General features: G+C 48.9%; 1 protein-coding gene and 2 pseudogenes across 12 annotated transcripts in view; 1 reads left to right on the forward strand and 2 right to left on the reverse strand.

Annotated features, from left to right (window-relative positions):
* Nucleotides 1-13,436, forward strand: part of LOC105482332 (cyclin J like) — an 87,361-nt gene extending 73,925 nt beyond the window's left edge. For all 12 annotated transcript variants that reach the window (XM_011742355.3, XM_071098118.1, XM_071098119.1 and 9 more), the window contains 3 exons: nt 5,208-5,510; nt 9,397-9,556; nt 11,286-13,436. In XM_011742355.3, coding sequence (XP_011740657.2) covers nt 5,208-5,510; nt 9,397-9,556; nt 11,286-11,721 — 899 coding nt within the window. In that variant the 3' untranslated portion in view covers nt 11,722-13,436. The remainder of the gene's footprint in view (nt 1-5,207; nt 5,511-9,396; nt 9,557-11,285) is intronic.
* LOC105482330 (cytochrome b-c1 complex subunit 7 pseudogene) lies at nt 6,367-6,701 on the reverse strand (annotated as a pseudogene).
* A 3,318-nt stretch (nt 13,437-16,754) lies between the features above and the next one.
* Nucleotides 16,755-17,568, reverse strand: LOC112426779 (low molecular weight phosphotyrosine protein phosphatase pseudogene; annotated as a pseudogene).
* Nucleotides 17,569-19,171: the final 1,603 nt, after the last annotated feature.

The raw sequence follows: 19,171 nt of genomic DNA on the forward strand, positions 1-19,171 counted from the left end.
CCTCGTGATCCACCCATCTCGGCTTCCCAAAGTGCTGGGATTACAGGCTTGAGCCACCGTACCCGGCCAATAAAATGGCTTTTTAAGCAATTAAAAATATTGCTCATCTTGGCCCTAATTCAGAAAAGTCAGGAATCCGGTTTGGTCTACCTTGAGGCTTGATTGCCAGGACAGTAGGTGGAAGATAAGCCAGTCTTCAGAGTGGTCACCTTCATAGAGAAAGAAAGTAGAATGTGGTTGCTAAGGACTTGTTTAATGGGGACAGAGTTTCAGCAAGATGAAAAACTTTCTGGAGAGGGATGGTGGTGATGGCTGCCCATCATTGTGAATGTCCGTATAATGCCACTGAACTGTACAGTGAAAAATGGTAAACTGTATATTATGTGTTCTCACAAGTTTTTTCTAATTCAAAAAAAAAAAAAAAGCCGGTCTATAAGCTGGATCCATAGCATTTTGCCACCACGGCCTCATCTGTGGTTAAGCATGTAGGCCACATGGATGGACGCATGATCATCCTCACCTGCCACGAATTGCCCAGGAGCTCTGTGTGCCAGCCTCAGGAAGTGGTGTCAGGAATCAGCCAGCCAGGTGCAGAAAGGAAGGCACATAAGAGGCATCACTTACAGGCACCACCAGCACCACCAACACTAAGGGTACACGTGCATCTGCCTGGCCTCCGAGAGCCAGAGGAAGTGCTTCTGTAGGTTTAGAATGCTTTTTAATCTTTTAAGTATGTTGATAGTGACCAGGCGCAGTGGCTAATGCCTGTAATCCCAACACTTTGGGAGGCCGGGGCGGGCAGATCACTTGAGCCCAGGAATTCGACCAGTCCGGGCTCTACTAAAAATACAAAAATTGGCCAGGCATGGTGGCGTGTGCCTGTATACCTAGCTACTCAGGAGGCTGAGGTGGGAGGGTCACCTGAGTCTAGGAAGTTGAAGATACGGTGAGCCGAGATTGAGCCACTTGCACTCCAGCCTGTGCGACAGGAGTGAGACCCTGTCTCAAAAAAAGAAGGAGGTTGATAGGGCTCCTGCTGTTCCAATTTAGGACGATGTGAACATCGAAAAAGAAAAATGTAGATGGAATGATAGGATTTTTAAAACTTCCTTTTCAACCCCCAACCCCCAGTATAATAATTTATTCAGAAAAGGATCATCCATGGATGTAAAGCCATTGAGCCAAAGGTTGTTGAGAAACAAGATATTCACAAAGTGTCCCCTCACAGATTACTTATTAATTTCCCAGGGAAGCTGGTACCTTGAACTGGAGCAGTCTTGTGTCACCACCTTAATCAAGTGATCTACCGTAGGCTGGTACAAAGTGACGTTGCCTAGGACTCCTGCTGTGGTCCAGTGGGTGAGGACAGAATAGTCTCTGTCATTTTCTTGCCTGTACTGTTTGACTTGCATCTAATTGTGAGGAAACAATCAGACAGATCCAGAATGTGGAGCATTTTACAAGACAACTGGCCTAGATTCTCCCAGAGTCAGTGTCATGGAAAACAAACGAAACAAGGGGACTTCAGCGATAATAGACTCCGTGTGTGAACCTAGTTTGGATTCTGGATCCAAAAACACAAAACAAAGGTTATAAAAGGCATTTTTAGGACCCCTGGAGAAAGTCAGATGTGGACTGAATGTTAGAAAATGTGATTGCATTAATGTTCATGTCTTAGAAATGCTAATAAGCATTACGATTTGTAGGAAAATGACCTCAGGAACAGATGCTGAAGTGTTCGGGGGTGGCATGTCATGTCTGCAACTTGACTAGAAATGGTCCAACAAAACCAGTATTTACAGACAGAATACACCTAGACAGAGCACACACGGATCAGGGTCAGCAAGGGCAGAGTCTGGTGAAGGGTCTTATGTGTTCATTGTTCTCTTTCGTCTTTTCTCTGATTTGAAAAATTTCAAAATCAAAAGTGCATCAAAGGAGTTGGAGAATCTGTGGCTATTGTCTGGCTTAGAAAGACTCAGAATTCTGTTCCCAGCCTCTCCCAGGGGACTCGCGTAAAGTCTTCTAGGCATCTGTTGCCTGTGCAATTTGTTGATAAGGAGAAAGCAGCTGAGTAACAGTGCTTGGCGGTGGCAGCGCTGGGGACAACGGGCCAGCCCCACTCACAGTCCTGGGAGGAGGGGAGGAAATGTCTGCCAGGCACGTGCAGCATCAGGAAACTCATAAAATCTTTTCTGGCTGCGAAATGTGTTGTGCTAGGGGATAGTCGCTCACCTGGGCTTGGCCTGGCCAGCGGTTAAAGCAGGAGCTCTGAAGTCTGCTTCTGGGTGTAAAAGCTGAGTTCTCCCATCAGCTTCTTCTCTGAGCCTCTGAGGATCGTAAAGAACATACCTAGAAGGTTCCTGCCAGGAGCCAGTGCGTGGCCAGCTGGAAGCACAGCCCATTCTGTGTACTGGGGGCTTGTGAAGCACTTTCCGTTCTGCAGCACCATTTTGTCTTCACGTGGGACGTGGTCCTACATCATAAGCAAATAAACAGCCTGTGGAGTTTAGTGCTTGTGGGTCCAGAGCAAACTCCTGAGGATTCAGACCCAGCTCTGCCTGGCTGTGGCCTGCCGTGTGGTGCGTCCCCAGGAAGCAGAGGGAGCAGGTGAAATCAGATTCCGCAGTAATCCTTGGTGCCTTCCATTGGAGGATAATCCTCTTGGGCCGGGTAGCAGAGCTCTGAAAGGTTTGAAAAGCGGGGAGGGGAGGAGGAAACTAATCTGACTGAGCACATCTGCCAGTTCTGAGAGATTGCTGGCTGCCAGCAGTGCTGTGCAAGGGTCTTAGTGCCACCCCAGTACAGTGCACCTGCACCTCGCCACCTCCTGCTCTGGGGAGGGAAAGAGAGCTCGTTTCTATTGCGTGCATGCAACCAAGACTGGCTCGGCACAAGATTCAGGGAAGCTGTTGGAAAAAATAAATAAATAAAATTCTTCCTTTTAAAAACTGCACAAAGAATACATGATCATTGGAGGAAAAACTGGGAAATACAAGATCATCAGAGAAAAATTCAAATGGCCTAAAATATCTCTTTCCTGAGAGGACTATTCATTCATTTAACAAATATTTATTGCGTACCTACTATGTGCCAGGCATGTGCTGAGAACTGCCGGCACAGCAGCAAATGGGTCGGACTCAGTTCCCGTTCTTACGAGGCTTAGAATCAGATGCCAGCCATTAATATTAATACTTGGATGTTAAGCAAGTAATCTGAGTGTAGAAGTCCCTTTAATACCTGGAGGTCTCTAAACTGAGCTCTGGAGGACACAGATAAGGGAGGTGAGGGGAAGAGCATTCCCAGCCCGGGGAGGGGTCGGGGAGGGGTCGGAGTCCCACGTGGCTGGATCCTGTGCTTGGAGAGGGAGTGTTGGGGGGTGGGGACGGGCAGCGCTGCTGAAGCCAATGGAGCCAGTCGGCCAGAGCCTCAACCCTGGGATTTCCAGCCATGCAGGAGGCTCTTCCTCTTTGGGCAGCTTTGACCTCGCATTGGCCTGCCTGAGTAGCTCTTGTGTGCAAGACAAGAAAGTGTGTACTTCGGACACAGCACCATTGCAGGCTGAGCGACTGGGCTCCAGATGGAATGTGGGCTTGCTGTAAACTGCATGGTGCGGGGCTGGTAGTGCCTCTGCCCTTCACTGTCTTATACATTTCCACTCCTCTGCATCAAAGACCAGAGCTTTGTGTCAGGTCATCGTTACCCACTGAGTGGGCTGCTGCAAGGTTTGCCGAGAAGGGAGCAACCCTGGCCTGCCGAGACACGGTTGATTGATTCTGCGGTGACGTCTTTTGAGCCATCCTCAGGAGTGTGTTGTATCTGCTGTGGTGGTTCCTTCCTTATCTCCCCTAAGCAGCATGAGAGATGGGAACTGGGTCACAGGCGCCTGCAGCTGGGAGCAGGTGCGTGCGTGTGTTGTTTGCTGTTCCCTTCGTGAGCACTGAGGTGTGCTTTGAGGTCAGCTGGGTCGCCCCACTGCCTCTTTTGGCATTTGCTTAGTGGCAGCTCCACACCCTATGAGGCTGGCTTTGGGTCACGGGTGATCAGACCAAGGCCAGGCCCTTGAAGGCCTCACCACCTGATGTGGGAGTCGTACAGTATAGGGGGCTGGTGTGGAGGATGACTTGTGAGAGGCGGGGACTCGAGGTGAAGGACATGTCAGGGTTGGCTGAGTGAGGAGGAGATGGGGAAGGGTGCTCCGGGCCCGGGGGGCTGTGTCAATGAAGGCTTATAGGCAAGAACTGCCAGGGACGGAATCCACGGCCACCTGTGGCGTGGTTTCCCCAGAGTGAGGAACATTGAGGCTGGAGAGGCCCACACTCTGCAGAGCCTCACACAGTGGAAGCTGTCATGCCCCTCACCAGCCCCTGACTCGACCCTCAGGGCACAAGGACCCCACATTGTCCCCTCAGAGCATCCATAACTGATGACTGCCAGGGGTTGCTATGTAAATGCCTCTGCTCTTTAACCCATGGGTGGGATAACCTGAGGCCTGTCTTAGGCTGTTTCTCAGAATTCCTCAGTAGGATTAAGTTCGGATTGTCCACAGTAGTGACTCCCTTGTGTCCTTTTGGGCTTTCTTCCCTTTCCTGTTCTCTTCCCCCACCTACCGAGCTCTCCTGGGCTCACCTTCCAAGACCTGGAAACCAGAGGGAACCCAAACTAAGACCCCGTTTACACAGTTCGAATTCAACAGCAAGGATAGCAGGAAGCCATTGGAGAGCTTTTCTACCCGTGGAGGGGCAGGGCCGGGTTTGCGCGGCCACGCTGACTCTAGCCGGGAGGTTGGATTGGTTAGGGCCAGATGGAGAGCAGAGAGAGCACCTTATTCCCCAGCCCTCAGCTGCTGCCGACCACTGTCACCTGCTTTCTGTGTTCCAGAGCCTGGTCTGAGCATTTGGTGTGCATTTTCCCATTGACTCTAACAGAAGCCTTAGGAAGTATAGGTTCCATCTTACAGACAAGGAAGCTGAGTCACAGAGAGGCTGAGACACCTAGCCGTGATCCCCCAGTGGGAAGTGATGGCTTGCACATTCAAGCCTAGGTTTGACAGATCTGGAATGAGTGCTCTTATTCCTCCTCAGTCCGGCCTGTCTGCTTTCTGTCGTCTTTGCCAGCACTGTCCAGGCACTGTAAGGTGGGCCGTTAGCTTTCTGGGTACAGGTAAATGTCTTCCAGTAACCCCTGCTTCCCCTGCTCCCCCACAGGTAAGTTCGAGGATCGGGAAGACCATGTCCCCAAGTTGGAGCAAATAAACAGCACGAGGATCCTGAGCAGCCAGAACTTCACCCTCACCAAGAAGGAGCTGCTCGGCACAGAGCTGCTGCTCCTGGAGGCCTTCAGCTGGAACCTCTGCCTGCCCACGCCTGCCCACTTCCTGGACTACTACCTCTTGGCCTCCGTCAGCCAGAAGGACCACCACTGCCACACCTGGCCCACCACCTGCCCCCGCAAGACCAAAGAGTGCCTCAAGGAGTATGCCCATTACTTCCTAGAGGTCACCCTGCAAGGTGACAGCTGGGACCCAAAGGCAGAACCTCCCACCCCTTCCCCACCCACCCAGGGGTCAAGGTCAGGCAGCTCTCAAACGCATGTCTATCCAGATCAGGCCTCTCACTGGGGCCTGTGCACCCAGATCACTCTTACTTTGCAGGCGACAAGCAAAGAAAGGGCAAGGATTAGCCCAGTGTGTTACCAGTAACAGGTAAAAGAGAAATAGCAACTTATGTACAGGCAGCTGGAAATCTAGAAGCTTACAGATCACCTGGTAATTTTTCTTACAGTAACCGGGAACATTGCAAATGAATTACATAGCACAGATTTTGCAGATCGGTTATTCTCAAATACTGCCATCATGTAGATAGTATGTAGCAATAAAAGTTACCCTGTTACTTGAAACTTACTTGAAACTCGCTCTTCCCAGTGTTTTAGAATCTAGATGTTAACTGGGTCAAAAACACTGCTGATATAGCCAGGTGCGGTAGCTCACTCCTGTAATGGGAGGCCGAGGCAGGCGGATCACGAGGTCAGAAGATCGAGACCATCCTGGCCAACGTGGGGAAACTCCGTCTCTACTAAAATACAAAAAATTAACCAGGTGTGGTGGTGCGTGCCTGTATTCCCAGCTATTTGGGAGGCTGAGGCAGGGGAATTGCTTGAACTCAGGAGGCGGAGATTGCAGTGAGCGGAGATCGCGCCACTGTACTCCAGCCTGGCGACAGAGCGAGACTCCATCTTTTTTGTTTGTTTGTTTTTTACAATAGACATTTATTTAAAGGAAAGTATCTGCAGACCAAATAATTCTTAAGATTGTTTCAAGTTTAACCATCTTCATAAGAGCTGCATCCACAGACTTCAATTACATGATTACCTCTTTGCCCATTCTTCTCTTTCTTTTCTTTCCCAAGTAACCTCTTTCAGATACAGTTCAAGGTAGAAATTTTTCTCTTCATATTTGGTCCACTGCTCTTGAGGCAAGATCTGATGCTTCATGGTCAGGTCCAGTGCTCTCTACATGTGAAACATCCTGTCATTATAACGTTCTCAGGAAGCCGCCTTATGGCTTCTTTTACATCTTCATTTTCATATATTGTGTCATCTCTTGTTAACCCCAGTTTATTGAATCCTGCGGCATTGTAATACCATTTTCGAATACCATCCAGCCACTTGCCTGATGCTGCAACAGCCTTCGTGCCAGCCATTTTGACCAGTGAGACTCCATCTTAAAAAAAAAAAAAAAATACTGCTGATACAACCATCCCATAACCTACCACAAACTAAAATGGGCATGAGTATCCAGATCAATGATTGGACTGGGCATGGTGGCTCACGCCTATAATTCCAGCAATTTGGGAGGCTGAGGCAAACAGATCACCTGAGGTCAGGAGTTCAAGACCAGCCTGGCCAACATAGTGAAACCCCATCTCTACTAAAATACAAAAATTAGCCAGGCATGGTGGTGGGCGCCTATAGTCCCAGCTACTTGGGAGGCTGAGGCAGGAGAATCACTTGAACCCGGGAGGTGGAGGTTGCAATGAGCCAAGATTGTGCCATTGAACTCCAGCCTGGGCAACAAGAATAAGATTCCATCTAAAAAAGAAAAAAACTCAAGCCTGTAATCCCAGCACTTTGGGAGGCCAAGACGGGCGGATCATGAGGTCAGGAGATCGAGACCATCCTGGCTAACATGGTGAAACCCTGTCTCTATTTAAAAAATACAAAAAACTAGCCAGGCGAGGTGGCAGGCGCCTGTAGTCCCAGCTACTCGGGAGGCTGAGGCAGGAGAATGGTGTGAACCTGGGAGGCGGAGCTTGCAGTGAGCCGAGATCCCACCACTGCACTCCAGCCTGGGCGACAGAGTGAAACGTCTCAAAAAAAAAAAAAAATCAGTGATTGTGATCCCAAGCATTAACTGAGCATTTACTGCGTGCCAAGTGTCTTGCTTCAGTGCTTTGCACACATTATCTCATTTGAACCTCACAGCAACCCCACACCAAAATCACCTCCATTAATCATATTTTACAAAAGAGAAAACTGATGCTGTAACTTACCCAAGGTTATTGCTAGGATTTTTTTAATTTTTTTTTTTTTTTTTTGGGGAGGCGGAGTCTTGCTCCATCGCCCAGGCTGGAGTGCAGTGGCACAATCTTGGCTCACTGCAACCTCTGCCTCCCAGGTTCAAGCGATTCTCCTGCCTCAGCCTTCCGAGTAGCTGGGATTACAGGCACGTGCCACCACACCCAGGTAATTTTTTGTATTTTTAGTAGAGTCAGGGTTTCACCGTGTTAGCCAGGATGATCTTGATCTCTTGACCTCATGATCCGTCCGCCTCGGCCTCCCAAAGTGCTGGGATTACAGGTGTGAACCACCGTGCCCAGCCGATTTTTAAAAATTTTTTAGAGGCAGGATCTCACCATGTTGCTCAGGCTGGTCTCAAACTCCTGGGATTACAGGCGAGAGCTACCATGCCCTGCTCATTGCTAGGATTTGAACCTGGGGAGTCTGACTGAATGATTGTTTCTATCACCGTATTACCACCCTGACTGATAACCTTATTTTTTAAATTTGTTGTTGTTGTTTAGCTGCACTATGAACTGATCTTTAAAAGGCAAAAGTGGAAGTAATTGAAAATCATGAAAAAAAAATTTTTTTTTTTGAGATGAAGTTGTGCCCTATCACCCAGCCTGGAGTGCAATGACACAATCTCAGCTCACTGCAACCTCCGCCTCCCAGGTTCAAGCCATTCTCCTGCCTCAGCCTCCCAAGTAGCTGGGATTACAGGCGCCCGCCACCACGCCTGGCTAATTTTTTGTATGTAGTAGAGACGGGGTTTCACCATGTTGGCCAGTCTGGTCTCAAACTCCTGACCTCGTGATCCGCCTGCCTTGGCCTCCCAAAGTGCTGGGATTACAGGTGTGAGCCACTGCTCCAAGCAGAAATCATGAACAATTTAAGATAACATAGTAATAAACTGAAAATCCAGTGGTATTCAGGAAAACTGTAGAAATTTCAACTGTTTGCCTTTGCACATATTTAGTACCAGCTTTGCCTTGTGGCCAGATATCTTAGTTGGACGTTAAGATTCCTCAGCCAACCTAAGTGCCAATTTTAGTTATAAATATCAAAGTCTTACAACCATTCATTCACTAGATTTTCACTGAGTGCCTACTATGGGCCAGGCATTGTTACAATTAATAAGTAGCTTTTAGTCATACCCCAAAACAGAAGCCTTTGAAATAGTGTGTCATTCTCTCATAATAACCAAAGAAATTTCGGACAAATGTTTTGCAGTTCTGTTTGTAGAATATCAGCAAGCTCTTTGCTCCTCCCTGGGAGCCTTGGACAGTATTTTGAAAACACTATTCCAGGCTGCTGTCAGAAATCCCAGACTGGTCACACGCCTGTAATCCCAGCACTTTGGGAGTTTGGTGGCTCACACCTGTAATCCCAGCACTTTGGGAGGCTGAGGCAGGAGGATTGCTTGGACTCAGGAGTTCATCACCAGCCTGGACTACGTGCTGAAACCCTATCTCTCAAAAAAATACAAAAATTAGCCAGATGTGTTTGTGCCCACCTGTAGTCTCAGCTACTCAAGAGGTTGAGGTAGTAGGATCTCTTGGGCCCAGGAAGTTGAGGCTGCAGTGAGCCGTGATCTCGCCACTGCACTCCAGCCTAGGCGACAGAGTGAGACCCTGTCTCAACAAAAAAGAAATCCCAAACCAAGAGCCAACGTTAAGATTCAAAAATGGAACTTCACAGTTTCTAATTTTCCATCCTATTTATAGGGTGGCGATGAACAGCCTTGAAAATGATTCATTTGTCCATCCATTCTCAGGGTGGGCCTGGGATTTCAAGGGGAGGATTTGGATGCTGACTCCCTCCATGGCTTTCTTTCAGATCACGTATTCTACAAATTCCAGCCTTCTGTGGTCGCTGCAGCCTGTGTTGGGGCCTCCAGGATTTGCCTGCAGCTTTCTCCCTACTGGACCAGAGACCTGCAGAGGATCTCAAGCTATTCCCTGGAACACCTCAGCACGTGTATTGAAATCCTGCTGGTGTAAGTTTCTCCCCTGAATCCTGTGTTTCTGAAATAGTGAGGTTCCTCTTGCCTTGAGGCCTGCCTCAGGCCACAGGCAGTTTCCTGAGTCTGAAGCTTGTGGTGGTTCTTCCAGCTACAGTGTCTCAGGGAAAGTGGGCCATGGTGACTCCTGGTGGAAGTGGGGTTTCAAGAACTAGTTCTTCCTATTTTGGATAGCTTCAGGTTTGCTATTTATTTATTTAGAGACAGAGTCTCACTCTGTTGCCCAGGCTGGCACGCAATGGCACGATCTCGGCTCGCTGCAACCTCCGCCGCCCAGGTTCAAGTGATTCTCTTGCCTCAGCCTCCTGAGTAGCTGGGATTACAGGCATGCGCCACCACGCCCAGCTAATTTTTGTATTTTTAATAGAGATGGGGTTTCACCATGTTGGTCAGGCTGGTCTTGAACGCCTGACCTCATGATCCACCCATCTCGGCCTCCCAAAGTGCTGAGATTACAGGTGTGAGCCACCGCGCCCGGCTGGGTTTACATCTTTAAAGTCAGGCATCAAGGGAGAAGAGGGGTGCTTGCACCTTTAAATGTCTAGGCTATTTGATCTAAGTCCCAGTGTAATCTTATAGATAATCACATTGAAGGACTTCCATTATAAGCTACTTTCCTCGGACATGGTCACAAAGCTGACCTCTTAGCCAGGTAAGCTCCGAGTGACTTCCTCTAAGCGCCACAGGGAATCTCGGGGAGGAAATGTTCAGTGTGTCAGAGAAGATATTTAAAGGCATCATGGGCCCAACACCCTGAAACTGACATTGGAGGCAAACGTGCCCCAGTCACTGCAGGGAGCAAGGCAGACAGGACAGAGCCGTTCCCAGTAGGCACACACTGTCCAGTTCCCCTTCCACCTGCCAGGCACCGCGTATCCTGGATGTTGGCCTGACTTGACTGGTGGGCCGTGTGGGCAGAGCAGAAGCCCTTAGACCCCTGAAGAGAGCCTTCCCCGATGTGGGAAGCTTTGCTGGCGGCTGCCTTTGTCTCATTCCTCTGAAAAGTCAGTCCTACTCCCTAGACCTTGTTTTAAAATTTGTGTTTTTGAGAAGGTCCCCAAAGCCTGGTCTGAGTGTCGGTGCATGCCTTACATAAGCCTCTAATTGTTTTGTTTTCCCAAAAAGCTATATGAGAAGCTTTTTTTGAGATGGCAAAAGTCTCTGTTCCAGCCCCCTTTTCAGGTGAAAAATCCTAGGCCTCGGGTCAATTTGGTTGGTATCAGCTAGCTAAGGAGTGACCCTGCTCGGGACGGAGCTGGCCCAGAATTGCCTGGAAAGCAGAGATTGGGTTCATTCAGGCCCCAGGAACACTCCAGTGCCAGGCGCAGGGAATGCATTGGTGAGCACAAGCAGGCATGATCCTCCTGGCAGCCAGGTAACTAGAAGTTACCCGCTGGAGCAGGTTACTCTCTGGGGTATTGACTGTGGAGAGAGTCAGCGTGGGGCTGCGGGGACAGCCAGTCTAGTCTGGAGGGGCCAGAAGAAGCTTTCTGTAGGAAACAGATCCAAGCTGAGAGCCAAGGCCTGAATCTAGTTGGTGAACAGCTGGAGCGGTGCCACACACAGTGAGCACAGCCAGGTAAGGCCTGGTGGACACAGGGCACACAGCATCTCTTCCAGTCCCACTTAGCAAGGCAGGTAGAGGCACACACAGGTATCTGGTGGCTTTTGGCCTCCAGTTCTCACCCAGGTCTTCTTGTTTCAGAGTGTATGACAACGTCCTCAAGGATGCCGTAGCCGTCAAGAGCCAGGCCTTGGCGATGGTGCCCGGCACACCCCCCACCCCCACCCAAGTGCTGTTCCAGCCACCAGCCTACCCGGCCCTCGGCCAGCCAGCGACCACCCTGGCACAGTTCCAGACCCCCGTGCAGGACCTATGCTTGGCCTACCGGGACTCCTTGCAGGCCCACCGTTCGGGGAGCCTGCTCTCGGGGAGCCTGCTCTCGGGGAGCACAGGCTCATCCCTCCACACCCCGTACCCCCCTCTCCAGCCCCTGGATATGTGTCCCGTGCCCATCCCTGTGTCCCTTAGCATGCAGATGGCCATTGCAGCTGAGCCCAGGCACTGCCTCGCCACCACCTACGGAAGCAGCTACTTCAGTGGGAGCCACATGTTCCCCACTGGCTGCTTTGACAGATAGGCGACCTCCAGACCTCACGAGGAAGCCTTGGAGATCTGGGCAGAGGAAGAGGACACTGAAGAGGAGAGCTCAACCAAGTGAGGCAGCAGGAGGCCATCCCTGAAGAGCCTTGGAATGTGGAGGGTCTGTGCTCCTTTTAAATAAACCTGACCCAGAGCAAAACATTCAATAACATACCTCACCCGAGAGCATTCCTCTGAGAAACATCTGCCACGTGTGACTGGGGTACAAAAGGATGGCTTGGTGGCCGTCCCCCCACGCAGGGGCCGGTGAATCAAGAAAGACTTGGTAAGAGGCCAGGAGAGTGGGAACTGGACACAGACCCCTGATCTCAAGCACGTCCAGTTTTTAGCATTAAACACTTCTCTACTCTTTGCTGATGGCAGCTACACCGCTGAAAAAGGAGGGGCAGCCTGGCGTGTTCTCAGGAGCCCCGGAGGATGCCGTATTGGGTGCTTTTCTTTCTCTGGCTCTGTGCAGAGGGGCCTGAGTTTGTGTGTATGCCTGAGCATTTGCCTTGCAAGGCACAGTGGGTGGCTGTCTTGCCTTTGTTTTTGAACCTAAAACCATTTTCAGCCTTTTAGATAATTTCATGTGCTGCTGCTTCCCAAAGTGGTCTCGCTTTCTGTTTCGTAAGATGTCTTGTTTACACATTGTATCAGGGATTTGGTGATACTTGAAAATTCCTTTGGAGAAAAAAACAAATTTAATCGCCACACTGCCTGTCCCACATGAGGGCTGTTAAGTTGGAACCCAAGTTTGAACCCAACTTGTGACGGACCGGCAGGTAACCACAGAGCTTCCTTTTGGAAAGCATATGGTTGGAGAGAACCACTTTCCCAGCTCTCGGTTCCAGAAGATTCCACGTCTTGGAGGCTGTGTTCACCTCTAGAACTTTAATGACTACCCAGGGAGGGAGAAGCTCGTTGAAAGGAAGACAAAGATTTAAACAATTCCCACCTCTCTCCACCACATACTTAACAGTGCATGAGTTTAACCCAGTCTCGGCTTTGAGTGTGGCTGATAGCGAAGGATAGCAATGTGGAAGATTTGCTTAGTCCCACTGGATTTGGGGTGTGGGATGTACATGGCATATTATACCACCGTTGATAGGCAAGTGACTGGTTGGATCAAAAGCCAGTATTTAGGGATCTGCAGTGAGGGGGCTCTCAGGAAGACTCTTGTAACCATGTGCAATATGTTTTTTATTCTGACTCGCAGCTTGTGCTTAGCATGTTCTTCGGTTTAGTTTGGGGTTGGAGGATGCATCGTTCACCCATCAGAACTGGGAGATGCAAAGGACCGGGGAAGCAATTTTTGTTTTGTTTGAGGAATACCTGTCTTGGTTTTCTTAGCCCCTTGCCAGTCCTGGAGACTGTGCCTGGGGCCGCCAGGAAGACAGCTGCATGCTGCTGAGTCAGATCTGAAGATGGTGAATCTTTCCAGAGCAAATGAAAATCTCAGCGTGGAGACAGTAAGAAAAGAGACGGGGTGTGGATAAGACTCTGCCACCGTGTCACACTAGCATAGGAGACTGCACGTTTGTTTGTTGTTTTTCTTTTTTTCCTTTGCCAACCTCCCTTCTATTTATGTGCAAGCAGTTTGGATTCAAGTTCTTGTGTCTGTCTGTTCTGGGGCCTGGGGATCGTGAGGGTTCCCTCACGGCCAGCGCGGCACCCAGAAAGAGGTGTCCCACAATAAACACGTCACCTGCTCTTGGTCTCTCGCCTCTTGTCCTAGGCATCCCCTCTTGGGCCGGCCCCTCCTTCCCTCTCTCAGATCAGCCCTGGTGGGCATCTCCCTATGCTAGGGGGTGGAATGTTGGGGGCAGCAGCAAGACCTCGGGAGCTGAGTCCTGCCCTCTGAGTGGGAGCTGGGCCTCCCTAGGCACACAGAGGCCAGCGGAGGGGTGTGTAAGGCTTGACACCCCAGCTCCAACACCATCTCAGGGTTTTTCCAAAGAAACCAATAGGATATATATGGAGAGAGATTGATTTTAAGGAATTGGCTATGGTTGCGGAGGCTGTGGTCTAAAATTTCTGGGGCATGCCAGAAATTTGGGGGATGGAAATTCAGGTAAGAGTTGATGTTGCAGTAGAGTTCAGAATCTGTAGGGCAGGCCCACAGGCGGGAAACTCAGGCTCGTTGATTTCTGTGTTACAGTCTTGGGACAAAATTTATTCTCCAGCAGACCGCAATCTTTGCTCTTACGACCTTTTATCAATTGGATGAGGCCCACCCACATTATGGAGGCTTTTCTTGAAGTCACCTGATTGTAAATGTTAATCACATCTAAAAAAATACCTTCACAGCAATGCCTAGACTAGTACTTGGCCAGACAACAGACACCATAGCCTAGCCGAGCTGCCACATAAAGTTAACAATGGCACAACTCACCAGCCGCTGGAAGGCAGCTGACCCAACCTCTCTCTGAGCCTCCGTCTTCTCACCTGTTAAAATGGGAGTGATAACAGACCTTGCCTCATAGGGTTCTCAAGAGGATTAAGTAACGTAATGTACATCAAGGCCAGTACCTCCAAAAAAGGAGACAATTACTATGTTTCTTCAAGCATAAGACCAGCTTTTTGTAAGATGCACTGTTATTTTATGCACTAAGACTTTTTAGAAAACTAAATCATTAGGCAGTTTTCAAGATACCATTGATTATATATTGCATTCTTGTTTCAGAAGCGTTAAATGTCAAAATATGTAAATGTAGAATGGATGGGATATAGCATCAGCTATTATGAAAAATGTCAGATTCGCACTCCTCCTTGAAGGGAGTCTCACTCGAGACTTCTGTCTTGCCCTCTACCTACCCAGCTTCCAGCAGAACCACCCTAGAGAGCCAGTGTCACAGTGGGACTGAGACATTTGCTAAGTGCAGATGCCTTGGATTAGACAAGGGAGGAAAGGGAAGATGAGCTCAGGGCCTGAGGCTGCAGCCCAGACCCAGGAGTGTGTTTGACACCGCCAAGGCGGGGGTTGAGGGCAGTGCTCACCACCTGCCTTGTGCAAGGCCAGGTGAGGCAGTAAGCTCTAGGTTTTGGGGATTCAGAGACAAGGTAAGTCTTGGGTTTACCAAGAGCAACACTTCACTTTGGACAAATCCCTCCCTCTTTGGGCTTCCATTTCTCCATCTGTTACTATGGAGATGGTCAAGTTGGTGGATGGGTCTAAGCTCTTGGGGGTGGTGGGGAGGCTGTGCCACTTGTCTGTCTTCCACCCTTGGGCGCTCCATGTAAGATTGTGTTCGTTCCCATGCTGGAGGATGGCTATGAAAGCTTTACAAAGCACAAAGGACAGCCTTAAAGTTCCTCCCAGGGCTGGCATCGGGTTAAATTCAGAGGTTTTCAAGCCTGAGCAAGCTGCAGAATGACCTGGAGCCTTCTCTAGGAGGGGTGGGGACCCGGAATCTGCACTTTTGGCCAGCTTCTTGGTCATTCAGGTTTATGATTTCTTTGTTTTTTATATCTCAGTTGTATTTTTATAACTCCCCAGTTTATTTTGTTTTTTAAATTTTATTATTATTATTATTATTATTATTTTGAGACAGGGTCTCGCTCTGTGGCCCAGGCCAGAGTGCAGTGGCACAACCACAGCTCACTGCAGCCTTGACCTTCTGAGCTCAAGGGATCCTCCCACCTCAGCCTCCTGAGAAGCTGGGACTACAGGCACCTGCCACCATACCCAGCTAATTTTGGTATTTTTTGTAGATATGAGGTTTCACCACGTTGCCCAGGCTGATCTCAGACTCCGGAGCTCAAGCAATCTGACTGCCATGGCCTCCCAAAGTGCTGAGATTACAGGTATAAGCCACTACACCTAGTCGAGTTTATTTTGAAAAGTATTTTCTGACATCTATATGAATTTAACAGAATTACCTCAAAGTATACAGAAAGTACCTGTATTTGCCAGTAAATATGAAATGCTGATGAAAGAATACTTAATATACCAATATTTAAGCATGTCAACGTAATAGAACTTTTTCCAACTTTTTAAATTATTTTTCCCACCTAACCCAATTTATATTTGACATTTGGGTTACATGTGCATATAGAAACAGACCTATTACACAACTGACCATGGATCAACTAGCATACAAGTGTCCTTCCTGGATGTAATTAAGTTTCAGAGGCAGCATGGTTCAAATGGGAGCAAATGAGCTGACCTCCTCATGAAATAAACTAGGCAAAAAATCAAGAAGTATTAAAGTTGCTAAAGACTGATTCCAAATCTTTTATTTCTTCCTTTTTTTTATTTTTTATTTTGAGAGAGGGTCTCACTCTGTCGCCCAGGCTGGAGTACAGTGGTCCAATCTTGGCTCACTGCAACCTCCACCTCCCAGGTTCAAGCAATTCTGCGTCAACCTCCGGTAGCTGGGAGTATCGATGCGTGCCACCATGCCCAGCTAATTTTTGTATTTTTAGCAGAGACAGGGTTTCACCATTTTGGCCAGGCTGGTCTCCAGCTCCTGGCCTCAAGTGATCCACCCGCCTCGGCCTCCCAAAGTGCTGGGATTACAGGCATGAGCCACCCACACAGCTTCTTCCCTATCTTTTAAATATACAAGTGTGCACTGTGGGAGTGTGTGAATTAAAACGATTCTAGACTGTGAGCTCCTATGGGCGGAGCTATTGTCACTCCATAAAAAGCCCTAGGGCAAAAAGATGAAGGTAGTGCAGGAAGCAGAGGGCGCCTGTCCTCCAGCCATCATCAAACCCACTGAAGAGGCAGACCCGATTATCTTAAGTCTTAGTGGGCTTAGATACTGACCTGGGCCTTCAAGGGAGGTTTTACTCCATTGTGTTTTGTTTTGTTGTTTTATGTTGTTTGTTCCACTATTTTTGTAATTGGGACAAAGTGAGAGGCTCAACTAATCTAAGAACACTTAATATACCCCAGAAACTGTCTGAATCAATGATTTTTAGTCTTCTGCCAAACACAACTGATTTCCATCTGCAATTATTTTTTAAGGTAAGAAACAGTAAGTCAGTGAAGAAAGAGCTAGGACCTTGGGCTGTGGAACACTATTATACTTTAGCTTGTCCACTGAGAGATGCAGAGCCGAAGGCTGGGGTCTTGTCAGGTTGGCCGCAGCAGGGTACAGACCAGCCTCGGTGGGCTTCCCCCAAGAACGTTCTGCGGCACCTGACACACTGCTGGTACACCATCTCAAAAGGCAGCCATTTCCATAATAAGGATCTGCATTAATGTTAGTTTTGTGGATCACAGCTCTCAAGTAGTTCAATTTTAGCTTTGCAGCTTTTAACTTGGTTGCTTTTTCTATTCCTATCTCTGCTGGGCAACGTGGCTCATGGGAATGTCATGCCTCTTCATGCAGCTGTGCCCTCAGTAGTCAGGGGATTCCCTATCTCATACCCAGATGTCACCGTGCTGTCTACCCTCCAATTCTCTGAAATGTTTTTTGGCTTTCTTTTTTTTTTTTTTTTTTTTTTTTTTTTTTGAGCCAGAGTCTTGCTCTGTCGCCCAGGCTGGAGTGCAGTGGCGCAATCTTGACTCAGTCAACCACCGCCTCCCAGGTTCAACTGATTCTTCTGCCTCAGCCTCCCACATAGCTGGATTACAGGTAAATGCCACCATACCCAGCTAATTTTTGTATTTTTAATAGAGATGGGGTTTCATCATGTTGGTCAGACTGGTCTCAAACTCCTGACCTCAGGTGATCTGCCCGCCTCGGCCTCCCAAAGTGCTGGGATTACAGGCGAGAGCCACCATGCCCATGCCTTTGAAATGTTTTGATCTGAAAACTGCTTCTGCAATGGGTGACCAACAGATGTTACCCAGATACACAAACAGCACTGGCTTAGGCACCTGCTCTGCCATCTCTCCGTGCGCAAAGGCACCCAGAGACTGCCCATGTGATTTATTTGAAGAAACATTGAAGGATTAACTTCAGGAACTGGTTCCCAAACTCAAATGAGAGTAAGGAAGCAGCATCCCCGTCTGAATGTCTGAACCATTTGAGTCGTAGACCTATACTTAGTATTTCTTCGTTCTGTGCAGCATTTCTTTGGCTTAGCTGTGTGAAGGGCTAGGACACCCAGACTTCTTTTCCAAGAAGAATCTGCTTCTTTCCAAACTAGCACTGCCGACTGAATGCCTGGATTAGGGTTAGGGTCAGGGTTCCAGTTCCTCCTGCTCTCAGGGTTCAAAGTCCATCTCTCCAAAGCTATTTCTGCTCTTCCCCTTAGTCCTTGTGGGACTGGCTCCTCACCCCCCCTCTTTTTTTTTCTGAGACAAAGTTGCTCTGTCACGCAGGCTGGAATGCAGTCGCATCATCTCAGCTCACTGCAGCCTCCGCTTCTTGGGTTCAAGTGATTATCCTGCCTCACCCACTCGGGTAGCTGAGATGACAGGCAAGCGCCACCATGCCCAACTAATTTTTGTATTTTTAGTAGAGGTGATGTTTCACCATGTTGGCCGGGCTGGTCTCAAACTCCTGACCTCAGGAGATCCTCCCGCCTTTGCCTTCCAAAGTGCTAGGATTACAGACGTGAGCCACAGCGCCTGGCCTGCTGCTCACCCTTTATATCAGTGATTTTCAACAGGGGTCATTTTTGACCCCCAGGGGACATTTGTCAATGTCTGTACACCCACTTGGTTGGAACTGAGGGGAGATACTACCAGCATATAGTGAGTAGAGGTCCAGGATGTTGCTAAACATCCTATACTGTACAGGAGAGCCCCTCATGGCAAAAATTGTCCAGCCCAAATGGCAATAGTATTGAGGCTAAGAAACCCTGCCATAGGTCTCAACTCACATGCTACCTCCCGAACAGGCCTTTGTAACAACCCTAGTCATTCTCTTGTTAGCTGTTCATTTTCTGCATGGTATTCAAACCATCCGAAATGACTGCATTAATTTGTTTACCTGATTTTACGGCTGTGCCCTAAACTACCTCCCGTCCCACCACCCCATATAATAATAGCTCCTGGTGACGGTGGCAATAGTCATTGCAGCTGGCATTTGTTAAGTACTTACTGTGTTTCAGGCACTTGCTCATACTATTTCTTACAGCCATCCTAGTAACCCTACAAGATAGGAAGTATTATTAGCTGTGTTTTACAGATCAGAAAATAAGGGCACAGAGAGGTTGTTTGCCTAAGGACAGCAGCGGCAGTGAAGGAGCCACAGTTCAAGCCCACGCCGTCTCAATCTGCCACCATCCTGTGCTCCTGACTCAATGGCTTTGGAATGCCAGAGGCAAAGGCTCCGTGGCTGGCCCAGCTGGCCAGCCACTCGCCTGGTAGGGAACACCCCACCAGGGCAGGACCATGGACACGGGTTCATAAAAGCAAAGAGTTGCCTGGCGTTCACACTCCTGATTCATGGCTGGGGTTCTCAGAGCACACTCACCAGCAGACACAGAACCGTAGCTCCTTGCACATCTGCCACCGGCTAACATAATTTGCGGCTCCATCTGTC

Source organism: Macaca nemestrina, chromosome 6 (assembly GCF_043159975.1).
Source record: "Macaca nemestrina isolate mMacNem1 chromosome 6, mMacNem.hap1, whole genome shotgun sequence".
NCBI lineage: Eukaryota > Metazoa > Chordata > Mammalia > Primates > Cercopithecidae > Macaca > Macaca nemestrina.